This window comes from Acipenser ruthenus, chromosome 29, assembly GCF_902713425.1.
Source record: "Acipenser ruthenus chromosome 29, fAciRut3.2 maternal haplotype, whole genome shotgun sequence".
Classification (NCBI taxonomy): domain Eukaryota; kingdom Metazoa; phylum Chordata; class Actinopteri; order Acipenseriformes; family Acipenseridae; genus Acipenser; species Acipenser ruthenus.
Genome location: NC_081217.1, coordinates 4,494,579 through 4,512,438, shown reverse-complemented (window position 1 = coordinate 4,512,438; position 17,860 = coordinate 4,494,579). Strand labels below are relative to the sequence as shown.

The following is a 17,860-nucleotide window of genomic DNA, read 5'->3' as shown; positions in this document are numbered from 1 at the left end:
AAATGTGCATACGCACATGTTTTATGCAGGGAGGAATCATACCCTCTCCCTGCTATCTTACTAGAGAGAGAGAGAGAGAGAGAGAGAGAGAGAGAGAGAGAGAGAGAGAGAGACATGTTTGTTTATGAGAACATTGCATTGGCTCCCATGAAGTGTAGTATTCACTGTACTTGCTTGTACGAGTTACCATTTTGAATGTCAGTTCAGCAGGTTGACTGTCGGATTCCATCATTAAAGACTGGCCGGATGTTTAGATAATGTGATTTGCTTATGTTTTATGCAGCTGTTGAACTGTGGTACCAGACGGTAAGTCTGACATGACAGAACTCTCCCCATACCAGTTGAGCATTTGTTGGCTAGGGGAAAGATGTATTTCTTCCTCTCAGCTCCAAGTGTGTTTAAAGATCGCCCCCATCCTCCCACTTAATGTTTGTCCTCTCAGGGACCTTGGCTGTTCTTTTCTTTGTAAACAAACGTTATTACAACTCTCGGTCCTCTGCTTTACAGTGAAGAAATTGAATTGGAGCCACCGAGGGGTTTGTGTCTCCTCTTGAAGGTCAGCCGAGAGGCCACTTCAATATCCCAAGCATTAAACTTTATTGTAAATGACTGCATCCATCTCATTCTTTAAGATTAACTCGGCCTCACAGGAGAGCTAAAGCCTTGGAAGCACAAAATAAAGTCCCTGCCAAAATGAAGCATTGCTGAATCCAACAAAGAGGAGGAACAGATCTTCACTAGAGGGCACTGCCATTGTGCTGCCTACCCTGTAACCTAGATTGCTTGAAAGAACGTATCTTCCATTGGATAATGCTAACCGGGGGGCATGCAGAGTGTTTAGACCCCTCAGTCCCCACACTGCAGGTGGTGCACTAGTGTATACTTGTTAGGGTTCAATTGTTGAGATACAGCAGTTAGGTCCAGCTTCAAAATCCTATTGATGCTACCGCTTGCTGACACCAATCTTTTTTTACAGTTGTAGCTGTGCTTTAATATTCCTGCAGTAAATTAATTCAACATGGCTACAGAGAGCGTGGGGTAAGACAGTACTCTTGATGAATATTTTATTCTAGAATATATTGTTAACCAAAGAGACCTGTCACTTTGCAATTTGAATTTGAGTGCCTTTTGTGGGTAAATTCAATGAAAACCAGCAAGTTTCTCTCTTCCTGTGACAGTCTAAAACAAAGCTGATGAATGCAGACTCAGCAACAAGAGGTACGACAAGGAGGTTAAATAAAAACCCTTGTGATTTAGATTCTGAATCTGGTGTGTTTGACCTGGAGTCGGCAGTATGTTTAATTAGATCTGGTTACATCATCCAGAGGTCAAGGCAAAACCCGAGCGTCGAGATTTTTAAAGACATACTGTAACATACTGCTGCATGCTGTTGAAATAAATGACACAGAATATGTTTGTTACGTTATAATAATGCAGATCATACAGTACACTCTCCCTAATCAGTTCATACTTTATTTTGCCGCTGGTGTTTTTTCTTTTTTTTTTTTTTTTTTTTAAATCATTCAAGAATAGTTGCTGAAAATAAAACAAAATCAAATTTCCTGACGCAATTCTCCTTTTTGTTGTTGTTTTGACGTTCAGGGGTTTGACAGACTGATAAATAAATTGATGTGATACATTTATTCAATGTTGTTTTATGCTGTTATCTGTACACATCAACCTCTATGACATTTTATTTAGTCAAGATCCAGTACGAATGAGAAATGAGTTATGGGCTGCCAACAAATCGCAAGAATTCCGTCCCGGGAGAATATGTTAACCTGGATGCATACGTAATAAAACTTCTGTTCTGAAACCCGGCCTTCTGTTTCATCTTTACGCCTCCTTTCCGGTCTGAGGCCTGCTTGATCGGCACTGCGTTAGAGCAGATGGTAGGCTGAAGATTCAAGAATTGTGAGACCTTCTACCAACTTGTTTAACACTTTAGCCTTAACAAAAAAAATGCATATTATAGCCAGAAACGTCAACATTTATTTGCACATGTAGGAATAGGTCAGGGTAGGCCACTGAAGGTTGGTTATTCCTAAGAGCAGAGAAATATTGATACATCAGTCACTGGCAGGCAGACAGGGGAAGGATTTAGGGGATCTCTTAAACTTTAATTGGATCTAAAGTCGCTGCATACACCCTGTTTTATGATCTCAATTGATTCTGAGTTCTTTACAGGATCTTTTTGACAGTTTGAGTGACTATTGATCAGTTGAGGGGGAACTAGAGAATTACTGCTCACCATCTCGCCCCTCCTCCTGCTGTGTTAAACTGAACTTCAGACGTTTCTGTCGTTTCTTTTTTGTTTGCTTGCATTTCCCGTACTGTAAACTGTGTTTACAAAGCTATTTGCTGTCTTCGGATTGATTTATCAAAGCAAGTATTTTTTTCTGTACCTTTGTGGTTTGTATCAGTCTCGTTATTCAGACCAGATTTCCATTAAGAGAAGGTATATATTTAATGTATATTTCCTGAATTTTTTTTTTGTTCAATTACAATATTCAGCAACAAGGGACACAATCATGTTATGTAAAAAACACAACTGAATTTCTCAACACGGCAGACCTCTAAGGAGTTCTAGGGAAAATAAATATGGACATATTTCCATATAAGACACTGAAATGATTGAATTATTTATGGCAGCGTTGTCTTTTTGTAAAGCGTATTTGTGCTGAAAGAGTTAAGAAGGAAGTTCTGTTATCCGTAATATTGTATTATTACTTGATTCTGTTTTCACTGTGCTTGAGATTAGTCTGGTGGAGAGAGAAGCTTAGCTCAGTCTAATTATCCAGTAAACAAGCGCCACAGTGCACCACAGTAGTGTTTTAATGTTCATTATTGCAATATACCAGATACCAGAGACCCTGTTAATTACACAAGCATCATTTATAAATACATGTTAGAGCAAGTTACAAACGTGTGTAATGGAACATTTTAAAAAACCTTTTGCATACAGTATAAGATTAAGGGTTTTTCATTGTGTATTGTGTCCCAGTGCAAGCCTGGGCAGCATTTTATTTTATTTGTATTTATTTATTGTATTCCCACATGTCTTAATTACAAACTGCAAGTGACTCACAGTTCACAGTTGAAGCAATTTCATTAAGTTTGATACCTTTACATTTTAATACTATAAGCCTAGTTTACTTCAGGGACCTATTGAGGTAGGACATATTGAACGCTGATGTGCCTGGAAGGCTTGCTATGAGATGAATTTATATAGAACTGCTTTTTTAAGCAATGTAAGCTTTTTAAAACACAGCCATCGGCTTGTGTGTCCTAGATGTGGCAAAGTTGATATTTCAGGTGATCAAGTTGCTTAGCCTCTAAGATTTGCGGTGCTAAATAAAACCGACACACCAGCTTTGTCCTGTCCATAGGTGTACACCCTGAGAAAGAAAAGAAAATGTGTTGCACTGCCAAGAACAGATCATTTTAAATGACACTTTATCAATCAAACAAATAGCTTTTCTACTGCACAAATCTATTGGACCACTGAAGGTTCATTAAATCCACATTCTGCAGTATAGAGCCGCAGCTGTGTCCGTGTGAAACCCATTAATCACTTAAACACTCAATTATGCATGCATTAATCTGTGAGTGCACGTCCATTTCAGTGCCGGAATAACAATTTGTATGTTAATCTTTTTGCTAGGGGTTGTTGGAGGGGATTCATCAGAAGCTATTGACTGGAAGTCCAGCAATCTATTTCCTTTCTGTTCAGATGTGAAGTGCTGCATTTAGCAGCTCATAGTTTTTGTTTTTTTTTGTTTGTTTTTTTATGGGGTTCAGAACTCTCTGTGTGGGATTCTTTCTGGGTGGCAATTAAAGCAGGAAAAATTATATCCTTTAGAACTTAAAAAAAAGTTTAGTTTGCATCTTCTACTCTATGCTTATTTGTGCATAAACACTGAAAACAGTCAGTGCAGATTGAATATAGACATTTACCATAGATTCCAATAACTGACAATAAAAGTGTCAAAACACATTGTGTATAATATACAGTATAAATGTGTTATGCACCCTGATTAATCAATAAAGACTACTCTACTTTAAGTGTGATTTGGTTTATGAAACCAAGGCGTTAAAATAAACTTTTTTATATTATATGTAATGTGTCACTACAATATCCTGCTGTGCTCCACAGCTTTAAAAAAGAAAGCCCCATGTGGTCCTAAAGATTACAAATCAGTCAAACAATATTACCAGCACTAGCCTTTGCTTGCTATCCCATACAGTCGTGGACCCCCCAGTGTGATGCAATAGATATGTGTGTGTGTGCGCGTGTGTGTGTGTGTGTGTGTGTGTGTGCCTATCGTACATAATCCACTTCTCCATCTCTGTGTATTAGAAAGGAGGAGAAGGAATAGGCAGACATTAAACTAGTACATGCAGAGGCTATTGAGAGTGAGAGAGAGAGAGAGAGAGAGAGAGAGAGAGAGAGAGAGAGAGAGAGAGAGAGAGAGACGGTGTTTGTGAGGGAGGGAGGGAGCGAGCAAGCAAACTGGAGAGACTGGCTCTCTTCTTCACTCTGCATGCTGCTGCCTGGATCGAACAGTAAGCAATGGACCTGTAGTTCCTCTGGCTATTACTGGGCTGCTCAGTAATGGAAATATTGAGTGAAATACTGGTGCTGCACCAAATGAGGTAAGAAGTTTGGATGGAAGGTTATTTAGATGTCAGCATTTTGATGTTGATGGAAGAAGTGCATCTAGTGCTTAAAGTGAAGTCTCTGCTACAGTAAAGGCTTCTTTCTGCTTGGATTAAGAATGACATGCTTAGCTTACCTTTTTAAAAAGGTACAATTCTTTCAATAGGCTTGTTTCGGTGCGGCACTGTAGATGGAACAATATGATTTACTTGTGGGGATTATTAGATCTATTTTTCAGACTAATAAGTGTATAGGGGTGCACTCCAAGTACACAGAGGAATGTTTAATACCCTTAGTTTTTTAATTAGTTTCCAAAAGAGGCTAAACCATTGGTTCTCTAGTGTGTGCATGATAAAGGATAATGTTTCTAATTTCTAGCAAGCTGTAGCTTTACAGTCACTAGAATAGGAGGTATGGGATCTGGATCTGTTTATAATGTAGTTCACTATATATATATATATACTACATAGTGAACTACATAGTGAAGACGAATGTGAATAAATAATATTATATATATATATATATATATATATATATATATATATATATATATACTGAAACTAAAACAAAAAATGTATATACGCAATTCACAAAAGAAGCTGCAAACTGAACCTCTCTGATCTACAACTCAATAAACACATTCAATATTTGATAAAATGTGAAAAACACAATAAGACTGTACTGCTTCTAACCCTGAGTTGTCTCTTTAATGCATCAAGGCAGTGGAACTCTGTTAGTGTTGTATCTCTAATGACTCAGATGTTACAGAGCAGATGGTGTAATGTTTATATCGTCCATAGATATACAGCACAGCGTTTTCTAAAGCATTGACATTGGACCTCATCAGAAAAAGTGAAAAAAAGGGTTTGAATATATTGCAATAATAATATAAATGTGAATATATAAGCCCAGCAATTACCATTATTATAAAATGGTATAATTTCATTGTATTACCCATAAACCTAGCCCCAATGCTAACCTTATGTTATGTTTTTCCAGGTACAGCATGACATGTCATGACCTCATTAATGACACTGTAATTACCGGTAATGGTTGCCAGGTTACTATAAAGCTCAACCAACGTTCTCAATTGATCATTTTTCCCCATTCCTTTAAGAGAAAAGGTAGTTGTGTAGTTGTAATGAAGAGAAATTATTTTTTGCTCCAAGGGTTTGTTGAAGAAGATGTGAATGCACACTTGTACTGTAACAAGGCAAGTGTTTTTTTATGTTGTTGGTACAGAATCATACAGACTGCCCATTGGGTGTAAAGCGAGTTTTGAGATAATTGTACCAGACGTGAACAGTTAATGCTTGGAGAATTCCGCATTGCTGGCTGTTTTGGTGACACCAGTGACACGGGTTCAATGGATACATTTTTTTTTTAAATCAGTGTCTCCTTTACTAAGCGCTGGACGATTTATTTATGTATTTATTTATTTTTAATATAACTATAAATATAGTTACATAGCTATATTGAGTACTCATGGTAAGCAAATGTGTACATTTTACTAAAGCAAACAGCAAGAGTCTGGAAGCCAAAAAATAACAAGCTACCACAAGAGCCACTTCTAGTAAATAAACAAAAAGTGCTTTTACTAATAATGTGAAAGTATTAAATAAATTGAACGACACTCTGTTTTCCATCCAGGGCTAGATATGGCACAGTAATAATAACTGTTAAAAATATTTCTTTAATATGAAGACAATAAAGTTGACAGCTCTGGGGAGTGAGACATTTCAACACAATATAACTGGTTTTATATTCAATTTTAAATGTTATGATTACAGTACGTGTCGTTTTGAATTTTCCGATTCTTCTTCTTTAGGTTATTACTGGCAGATGGGTTTTTAATATTTTATGGAATTCCATATGGACGTCTTTTATATAAAGGAAACATACAGCAAGACACGAGTCCCTTGATTTTAGCGGGATCTGTCCTGCTGTCCTACACATGAGGAAACATTTAGATAATCATCATCAAATTGGCAAGCGGATATCCAAAAAAGAGTATACATGCTTTTTGAGAGCTGAATCCGAATAGAAGATACTTGAATTATACACAACACATGAGAAGCACAGCCCAAAATCCCATATATTCAATGTTTAAAAAATGAACCCCATGCTGTCAGTATGGCATAGGGCAGTAGCTCTCAACGTTTTTTAGCCTGTGTATTTTCCATAAGGATGAGGCCATGATCATTTGTTTTATTATAGTGAGTTAAGTAACTGCTTTACGTACTCTGAAATGTAATATAAAAATGCAGTAAAATTCAGATTTATGAGATGGTACAATAGCAGAGCGTTGCAGCATAGCGTGTGGATGGTAGTGGCTTTCGTTCCTCCACTACTTTATCAATAGTGTAGAATTCCAGATTATGTCAGGTGCCTTGGGGGGCACAAATCTGCCCACAAGCAAAGCTTTGAAAACCACTTGTGTGAAGCTATCAAGGGATGCTAATCAAGTTCTTCCAATGTACTGCTGAGCACTGCTGGGAAATGGCCAGCCTTCTAAGCCATTAGATTCATTGGGATTTATTTCAGCTGAGGAGGATCAAAAGTGTATTGGGAGGGTAATATAAATGAATGCACAGAATGAATGTGGATAGAATATTTATTTTGATTTTATGAATATTACGGTGGTTCACTGAGTTGTCACAGTTGTAAAGTCAAGACCTTGAGTATAATTCCTTGTCCTGCTCTATCCTGTCCTTCAGGTCAGCATTAGTGTGCATTCATGTATCTGACTAAAGACTTGCATGATGGAAGTCCATGCCATTGCCCCTTAGTGTTTACAAGCAGTACTGTACATTCACAAAACCCTTAAACGGCAGTCTCTGTGTGCACAGAGTGCTGCTGGGTGCTGAACTGTACTTTACCAACCTACTGCAGTTTATGTACAATTTATTTCATATGGGGATGGCAGTGACAGTGCCACTAGTGGTGTTTTAGATTTTGATAGCGCTTTCAGGTGGCTATAGGGCTCATACTGACAATAATTTGAGACGTATTTATTCATTTTTATTGTCTTCAATGCGCTCAAAGGGAAGTCCTCTCGAATCGAACTGTTTCCCCTTTCATTTTGAATTTTCATGTATTCTTTATCATGTAAGGCTACACGTGAGAAGAATAGAGATGAAAAGCAACAGCTTTCACGCCACAAGTCTTTGACGTTGGGCCAGATGGGTTAATTGCTAAATTCTACAATAAAGGCTCAATCATTTTGCAGTCATATGTTTGTTTTATACGTCGTGTAAGGCATTGGCAAGCCCTGAAAGTGAATTATACAAATCTTTAAAAAAAAAAAAGAAAGTGGGAAGTTAATGGGGTTTGCTTTGCTAAGTAGATGTAAAACGCTAACATTAGTGTCTTTGAGTGTTTAATGAGCCCTGATAAGCTTGCCCCGTATTTCTAGTCCCTGCTTCTGTTCATTTGTAAACGTTCACAGCGGGAGTCCCCTCTGACACTCACTAGTAGCTTTATATACTGTAGATTATGCAGAATTATTCAATTAACAGAACTGTTTTGTCGGATTAAACCTCTTTGTACAAAAACAAACATGTCATCCCCCGCTACGATTGCAAATTTAGCATTAGAGCCCTCAGCTGCATGAAACAGTAGATCAGCATGACTCTGTCCATTATAAGAAGGTAGCTTTGTCTTGCCCCCAGATTCTTATACTCTCAGTAGCTACTGAAGTATGTCCAGCTGTATTGCAGTTAATAAGATCTTTTCTAAATATATGTAACAAATGTGACGAGCAGTTCTTTAGATATACAGGTATGTACACATGTGTGTGTAACATATACAGAAGGCAGAATAACTATCATCAGTTCACATTTCTGCCATCATGTAAAAATGTTTTTAACCAAAAAAAAAAAAACTAAAATAAACTAGTCAAAAGGGTCTGCCTTAAAGATACGAAGCTAAGCTGGAGCGTGTGTACTGCATGTATACCTGCACATACAGGACACTTACACTGCAGAGTCACAATGGGAAACTTGTATTGAATTTGTCACTGCCTGACTTGTGCTATTGACCAGGAGAATGGAATTTAGCATAAGGGTCCTTTTCTGAAGGTCCAGAGACTAAATGCAATTTAAAGCCCTAGATACAAAGTCACAAAGTAAATCAGCTTTTAGATTCCCAAACTCAAGGAAAGCCCTGTTCACCAGCTCTGGGAGAGTCCTCTCCAGAGTGGGGTTTGGGTTTGAAGCGGGATGCTGGGATATTGGGACACAGCTGGGGTTCTCTGATGTGAGGCTGGGATGATTGCAAGACTGACATTCCCAAGTCTGTTACTGCAATGATAGTGCATGTTTAACTCTGTGAAAACGCAGGGGTAACATTGGTGGCCCAGTACTTGAGGGGTATTACATACTGCTCAAATCTTCAATAAGGGTTATTCACTGTTAGCAGTACCGATGGGATGCTACACAGATCTGTATGTCCACAACTGTGTATACTTGTCACATTTAATGTATAAAAGGGTGTGAAACACTAACCCTAACAAGACATGTGGAGTACATCTAAAATAACAACCCCATATTGAAAGGGTTATGATTTTCCTTCTCCTCTCCATTCACTTATTTCTCTGCTTTGAGCTGCTAATCCCAGTAAAATACAGCACTCCCCATCCATTAGCACCTCAGAAGTCACCCATGTGTTTATTTCCAGATAATTATTAAATGCAGGAGTGAAAATGATACTTTGCTAATGAATTATTAATGGGTGTAAATTAAATGGATTATTAATGTGTACCATGCAATGTGGGGCTGAAATGTCTTTTTCCATTTTAGGCAGAAAATGTGGGTTTGACATTTCCCTTTTAAGATTTTTTTTTAAAGAAAATACTGTACATATTATTATTATTATTATTATTATTATTATTATTATTATTACATTAAAAGGTAAACAATAACACAATATCTGAATTATAAAAAGCTTTTTATAAAAGTATTTTTTTCAGCATACATCCTACAATATGCTGCATCATTTAAATATTTTGCTGCACACTTTGAATGGAACTAAGTTTATAAAATACACTGAATTAGCAATTACTGGTAAAGTTGGCAACACATTGCCAGGCAACTGTGGGACAATAATAACAGAGCAGATATTGGTGTTTCAGGTGTCTTCCAGCATGTCTCCAGGTGTTAATCTAAACTGCTGGTGTATTCCCCTTGGTTTTGTTAGAGAGCTTATGAATTACTGAACCAAAGCCAGATAACGTGTCAGTCTTAATACCTGCCAATAAAAAAATAACTGATGAGGAACAGAAATATCCAATCTGATTTGAATTGTTCCATGAAATTTATCTTTACAAGAATTGACAAGGGATTGGAAATGTGACAGCAAACTTAATAGAATTCAGGGCATGAATGGACAGCGGGATCCATTTGTAATATTCTACGCGCTAGAGCTATAGCAATAGGACGTTTTGTATTGTCTGCTCAATGGTACATGGATGGCTAACTTCTAATTTCAAATAAAAAAAAGGACTGCAAGGTCAATGACGGGGTCTAAATGGTGCAGTGGTTTAATACTGTAACCTTTAACCCCTATACGCTTGCTGAAAAAGAAGATTCACATATAGTGTAGGATAGATGTTTCATATAAATAGTAGGGCCAACAAATGCATAATAATTGCAAACACATCAATGTCCTGTAATTTATGAGTTTAGGACAAACTTTTACAAGGACAAAAAAGGACACTTTGTGTGTGAATTTGGTATACATGGTGTGAACATTATATTCTGACAATTACGTCAAAGAAATTTTGTTTCATCAGTACCATTTCTCTCTCAGTTTTAAAATTCACAAACGTCAAAAAGCTGAGATCATTTATTATATACATTTTCTTTTCTTGCCAGGATAACATCAGAAAGCAGAGACGAGGAATCTCTTGAGTTGCTCCTGAGGAAGTGAGCTGAGCTCTTTACAAGATGGCAGCATTGAGGCTGTCTTCAGGGCTGCTCCTTGTGCTGGGGGTCATGTCTCTCACCAACGGCTCGGTGCTCCTCTCAAACCAGCGTCAGAAAAGCCGGGCCCAGCGTGACCGCAGAAACATCCGTCCCAACATCATCCTCGTCCTCACCGATGACCAGGACACTGAGCTAGGTGAGTTCGATGCAGGGCTCAAGAGACACTTACAAACTCCATTTACTGTCAAATGTAATCATGAACTCTAATCTGTAAAACTTAATGAGCAATTGAGTCGAGCAGTCTGTTTTTTTGGCTTCATTAGTGTTGTGATATTCAAGTGATAGCTGAGAACACTGTTCATTTCATCTATTTGCTGTGAACCTGTGCTGGGGTTTTATATAAATTACCTGTTTCCACCCAGTAACAAACTGCCTGACCTCCCATCGTTTCCTGTGTGCAGCAAAAAAAAGGGAGTGCGAGGTGCAGGTGGGGGTCCTATTGCCTGTAACACAGGAAGTGAACCTACAAACACTGTGGCAGGAAAAATCAGCTTCATCTGAATCTAACTGAAAATAAAGTTCATAAAAAAACAGTAAGGGACTTGTTGTTTTGCCAATAAAAGGAAGAACAGCTTTATTTATTTTTTTCTACAACAATGCCTCTGAATGAGGATTCTGTTTAAAATCACAGCAGTTCAATAGTATTATGCATAGTTACCCTGTACTTAATGTGTAAATCTTTTAGTATGATATATGTAAGTACAGAATTGTATCAGGAAAGGGTTAGGGTTATATCGTTCAAAAAGATTTACACATTGAGCACATTAATGTGTACATCTTTTTGCATGATAACATTGCAAGTGTGTGTAAGTGCACGTGTATTTGCTAAGTAAATACTATTAAATACACAGTAGTTAGAAACACAGTGTAAAGTGTTACTCAAAAGAGTTACAGTTTTCGGTATAATATGTAATGTCTGGCAAGGAGTATTTAATATTTTTTTGGAAACAAACCCTTTAATAAACTTGGACTCTCTTTAGCTCTTGGACAGACACGCTGTGGACTGGCTTTGCAAGTGCTGTGTTTTGTATCTCTTGTATCCGTTTTGGATTCGACACATTCATGTTTCACAGACTTTGGCACGGGCTGTGCTCTGCTCACTGCTCACCGTCGAAAAGAAAATTACATTTCCTGAATCAATATAAAGCACGCATTGTGTGGTTTCAGATATTAATCGCTTCTCTATTATTAAAACGGTTTCATGTTGATTGCACTGGGGTGCTTTATGACACAGCCACACATCACATTTACCATACAAAACCTCTTTCTGTCACTTCTATTCTTAAAAGGTCATGTACGTTTTTATGTAATTGACAAAATGAATAATTGTTATTTTCTGTATTTTTGGAGGCTCCCTGCAAGCCATGAACAAGACGCGACGTATCATGGAGCGAGGTGGCACCCTCTTCTCCAACGCCTTCGTCACCACGCCCATGTGCTGCCCCTCTCGCTCCTCCATGCTGACTGGGAAGTACGTGCACAACCACAACACCTACACCAACAACGAGAACTGCTCCTCCCCCTCCTGGCAGGCACAGCACGAGCCTCACACGTTCGCAGTGCACCTCAACAGCACCGGCTACCGCACAGGTACAGCGCTCTGCAGGAGCAACTCGGCTCCACGGGTCGGGACTGGCCTTTAGATTTTCAATTGCTGCATCCAGATTTGCTGTATTTTATATCTTTTCATGTATTTTATATGGGAAAGGGGAAGTGATGTATATGGTACAGTGTTCTGCTGTAATAACTTTTAAATTAAGTAATGGAAATTCAGTTGCCAGTAGTATAATAATAATAATAATAATAATAATAATAATAATAATAATAAAGTTGTGGAACATGGCAGATGGATCAATATTTGCTTTAGTTTGAAAGACCAGGGTTATAGAAGGATTGATAGAAATCTGCACAAATGAAATAACAGAATTTGTGCCACAGGCTGGAATCATTTGTTTGCCTTCACCCTCAACATTATAACCCAGCTAACACCTGCAACCAAAGCCACTACTAATACAATTAGAGCTGAAACACTGCTTCAGTTTTATTCGATTTCGGGGAATAACCAGGGCTTATTTTTACAGAAGGGTCTGCACTCCATGACTTCTGTTGCCCCCGGACATAATGCAAATAGCTATGTGAAATATTGCAGCGTGGTCTGTGTTTAAAAACCTGGATTACTCTGAGAAAATAAATGACTTCCAGAATGTGAATAAAACCAACAGCCTTAACCCTTTCCTTTTTTTTTTTAAAGATATTTACAGACGTTGTGTCACACACATTTAAAAAAAAAACATTTTTACAAGGTTGCTGCCTGAGCCCATGTTAATAATATTAGTTATTAATCTACTTTTCAAAAGTGACAGGTTTATGAAAAATTCTAATTTTATTTTTAAAAATCATTGAAAAAAGCAATAAATTTAATATATTTATATGCAATGTATACGAAACTGACCACTCTATAAACGTGTGTTATTCTTTTCTAAGATATTGTAAAATCTTGTATCAAGCTACATACACATACCTTCAGTATTGGTAAATGGCAATTGTATGAGACACAAGGGGTGCGTTCAACTCTCTTAAAGCAGCTGTTTTAACACACAGCGATGTCTTGCCTGCTCTTGTGAAACTGCTCGCTCCCAACAGACCGTTCTATAACTGCTAACTAAAGTTACTGCGTCAACAGAAATAAAAAGAAGCTGGATTAAACTTCAAACTACAGCATAGTGGTATTTTATGGCAAATTTCCGGAAAGGAATTTCAAGATGAATGATGCTTTTTTCCTGTCTGTGCTTTTTAAGCGTTGTACATGAGCCTCATTTGCGGTTGCTGGAAAAGACTTATAAGCACTGTTGCGTTTATATCTGTGAGTTTACCGAAATGAGAAAAGGCAATTAGGAAAGCAGCCTATTCTTATTGAAAGAAAACACAAATCAGTTTTTGTTTACTGTGTTTCAGTGGACCACAGAACCAAAACGACTTCTATTTAAGTGACTGGAATGATTCCACCGGCTATTTAAAATCCATTTCCCTAGCAGTCGTTTGCTTTAGTATCATTGTCACAGTTATTTAAACTGTACGGAAGAAGAAGACAGGTGCCCGGTTATTGTTTCTGGTACTGTGATTTAAGAACAGCTGCAGTTTTCCGTGCGAGTGAAGAAGTGCATACACATTCGGCAGTACAACAGGCAGTAAATGTTCTCTTGTTTTATCACGTAATTTACCCCAGTACGGAAACCTCTCCAATGGGAAAGTGCAATCTAAATAGAGATGTTTATTTTTTTTCTGTCTCTTGTCTCAGCCTTCTTCGGGAAGTACCTGAACGAATACAACGGCTCCTACGTCCCGCCTGGCTGGAAGGAGTGGGTGGGTTTAGTCAAAAACTCCCGATTCTACAACTACACCCTCTGCAGAAACGGCATGAAAGAGAAGCATGGAAATGAATATCCTAAGGTACTTGCTTTTAGGTCCCCTATATCCAACAAGAATCACAATCCAACAGGTTACTCGTTGCATATAATGCCACTATAGCAATATAAAACTTGTAGACCTGCTCCAAAGATATTTGTATTTAGTGTTTAATGAAGTTAATACGTGGGTCAAGACATCCCTACAGGGGGTAAGCACGAATGGGGGGGATTCAAATAGAGTTAAAGTGAAGCAATATTTCTATCCACCAGCCCTTAGATCATGAGAATAGGCCCCATTAGTTTACTTACAGTGCTTTGGTTTACCAAGGCCAGTAGCAATCCCAGTTGCCAGTGTTTTAAAGCAGGCATTAAAATAACTCCATGATCTACAGTACAAATGTAGCCTTCTAAAGCAGCATTGAAGCAGTGGTCTCGTTGACGAGGGTCATTCTCGCAGCTGTGTTTGTACCAGGCCAAGTATCCAGGACACAGATTTTAGTGTCCTTGGGGAGCCCAGCAAAGTGATTTGTGCCTCTCAGTGTTCCAGCGCCTGCATTTGGGTTTTCAGCCTGGGCCAAGAAATTCTCAGCACCTGGCATCGATTTGGTTTCTGTGCTATCCTCCAACTGTGGCAAGACCTGGCGAGAAGAAGACATTCCTCTAATGAAGAAAAGAACCACCAAAGCGAAAATAGTGCTTGTTAAATGCTTCCAAAGCAGTCACGGAACAATTGATTTCCATCCCTCACAGGAATTACTGTTGAGAAGATTTGTGTCATTTCTGAGAAGCTGCGAGCTCTCTTTGAAGTACACAAATCACGTTTTGTCAGGTTCAAAGATGTTGCCGTGGTTGTTGCCATTCGTACGACACAGAACCTACAATTAGGGGATTTAGGTTATTTACAATTTCCATTGCATAAAAACATTTGAAGTTCAACGTTTTTATCCTGGCAAAGATCATTAACAGTCATGCTGTGATTTTGAACTTGCCGTTCTATAATCACGCAATTAAGACACATACTTTTGTGAATGAGCCAATTACAAAATATAGACAACCCTAGTGAGTGGATTTTGCAGAATAATTCACTCCTGAAGTAGCAGCAATTTACTGTATTTTTGCAAAGTAGTTCTACACTACATGTTCTACTGTATTATTAGATGTAAAATATCTGAGTGGAATCTTTAGGCTTCAGATCCATTCATATTAGCATGTTATTAAATGTGTGAAATCATTTAACAGTATCTTATAATGTTACATGTTGTGTAACACTATTTCTTTTAATAGGAATCGTTTAATATTATTGGTAGTATTGTGCTATTGTTTAAGAAATAGATGAAGGCTTATGGAGTTCTGCATTTGTTCCATGAATGAGAACGGAAGTCTACACCTATCCTCATGGTTTAACCACAGCTCTCAATGAATGTTCATGGAGCATTCTGTTCATATGTTGTGATTGGAAAAGAAAGTACCGTATTCATTCCAATTAAAGACGCCCTCGAATTTAACACACAGCCCAAATTTCTCACCCTCAACTTGAGGAAAAAATCAAAAGTCAAATGAAGATTTATTTACAAAGATGCATTTACTCATATAAGAAAACAACGTATGGAGGCAGTTTGCAGCCGCCTGCTGTCACACAGAGCATTACAGTTATCCGCTGCTTCTCATTTCCAGTTCTGTTTACTCGCACATGTTTTTCTCCCTTTTTGTGAACTGTGGTATTGCTTGGCAAGTAGAAAAATACGGGGGTCTGATTAGAACTGAGCCTCATAACGAAACGCTGCTGCTGTGGTAAACAGGAAGGCTTGCTCGGAGCTGAGCTGATTGGGAGGATCCGATTGGCTGGGGGGCGTGTCCAGGGAGCCTACTCGGGCAGTCACATCTCTTGTTAATGATTTTAATACACGCATCACTATACTGTACTCGAAATCAAGATGCCGGCCATTTTTTTGAAGAAAAAAATTGGTTAAAAAAGTCTTAAATGCGGAGGAATACTGTATGTTTGAAACTAAATTAAAACAGCTGAATTCAGAGAATTGCTTTCCTTAGATCCAGCTTTCCTTAACGTATGAATTGCCTTTGTGCTTGTTTTTCCTCATTCAGGACTACCTGACTGACCTCATCACAAATGACAGTATCAACTACTTCCGTATGTCGAAGAAGATGTATCCCCACCGGCCCATCATGATGTTGATCAGCCACGCTGCCCCCCATGGGCCGGAGGACTCTGCCCCACAGTATGCCAACGCTTTCCCCAATGCCTCCCAGCACATGTGAGTTCTCAGGCAGCAGCCCCTACTGTGTTTAAAGATCAGCAGCAGATTTAATGGATTATATCAGTGTGAGCTTTCTCAAGCTATCAGCTAAGGCTATAAAAAACCTCTGCTAAAACATGCTGCTAATCTCAGCGAAATCTCTAGGGACATTATCAAATTAGAAAATGCTCCTCTCCAACATCACTTAAATTTAAAGAGCACCCTAACACATACATGTGTGTACTGGAAATACAGAACGATGTTACGTTTTTTTTGAGTGAAAAAAAAATGTACCGACAATCTTGACACTTGGGGTGGAAAACAATCACACTGATTATATATATATATATATATATATATATGGCAATGTAATTTACAGTTCTAGTGCTGTGTATTTGCAAATGCAGGGGCTAAGGAGTTAATTGCTTGTATATCCCAAATTTAGCAATTTAAATTCAACAGCTCTGTGGTAATTGAGCCAATTTAATATTTTATCCTATAGAGTAGACATACAATTATAGCGCGGCTGTAGCCACTGTGGTAGATATAGTACTTAATGGCACTCCTGCATTGTATTTGTTTCAGGCCTCGGGAGTATAATAGGGTTAAAAACGTCTGAGAATGTGCTGAGGGTACGCAGCTGAAATCTCTGTATGGGGGCGGAACACGCCTCAGCTTTGACCCCTCGGAGAACTGCGTGGTATTAAACACAATATCAAGGCATACTATCACACTGAATCATCTTCACTTATATAATAATAATGATCCATCTCTATACCCCAATAACCAAACCACGCCTCTGGCTGGTGCCAGTTTCATCATCCGCCCCCTCTCTTCTCCCATACTCACAGGTCTGCTACATGATCAGTGCAGTTTGAATTGATGAGAATGGGAAATGGGACAAAAGCACACATTTCTTCTGCCTGTCACCTTAGTTTTATTTTATTACACAACACTGAATATAAAGCAATTTGCATTTCTTGGAAAAAGGCATTTGGCAAAGACAGTACGCAAAGGGCATGTTAGTAGCAGTCTAAAAAATGCATAATATAGCTCAGGGGAAAGAATAGCAATGTATAATATTGCTTCACCTAATTTCATGTGATTCATACACAAGTTTGAAACATCAAGTTCCGCTGAGCTGGCTTTCAGCGAGATACGCAATTACTGTTTTCTTACCGAGCATCCGACCGCAATATACATACCTTGCACATGTAAATGCCAATGCCTGCCCTACCAACTCTGATGAGGATAAACCTGGGCAGGTGTTTCCTTTTCTCTCTCTCTCTCTAATAGTGCATGCTACCCTGTTTGTACCCAGCCTTCTGTTACTACACAAGATGATTGTTCAGGTCACTGACAAGGCAATCAGGTTTTTCCATTTACTAAAAATGGCTTACCATGTCCTTCGCAGCTGGAGGCTTTGGGAAGAATCTAGTTTGAGAGGATTTAATGTGGAGTAATAAAGAGGAGGCAGCAGGGTGGAAGCAAGATTAAACCACAGGAGCCCTGGGCTCTGCCAACACATCTCCTAATACATCCCAGGATGGGAGG

At 38.4% G+C, this 17,860-nt stretch overlaps 1 protein-coding gene across 6 annotated transcripts in view; it reads left to right on the top strand.

Annotated features, from left to right (window-relative positions):
- LOC117431279 (extracellular sulfatase Sulf-2-like) overlaps positions 1 to 17,860 on the top strand; it is an 87,441-nt gene that overhangs the window by 52,149 nt on the left and 17,432 nt on the right. For 5 of the 6 annotated variants that reach the window (XM_059003701.1, XM_059003698.1, XM_059003700.1 and 2 more), the window contains 4 exons: positions 10,534 to 10,780; positions 11,995 to 12,234; positions 13,943 to 14,094; positions 16,155 to 16,324. In XM_059003701.1, the coding sequence (XP_058859684.1) occupies positions 10,606 to 10,780; positions 11,995 to 12,234; positions 13,943 to 14,094; positions 16,155 to 16,324 (737 nt within the window). In that variant the 5' untranslated portion in view covers positions 10,534 to 10,605. Of the gene's footprint in view, positions 1 to 4,489; positions 4,657 to 10,533; positions 10,781 to 11,994; positions 12,235 to 13,942; positions 14,095 to 16,154; positions 16,325 to 17,860 lie in introns of those variants that run through there. The other variant, XM_059003699.1, reaches the window with a different exon arrangement.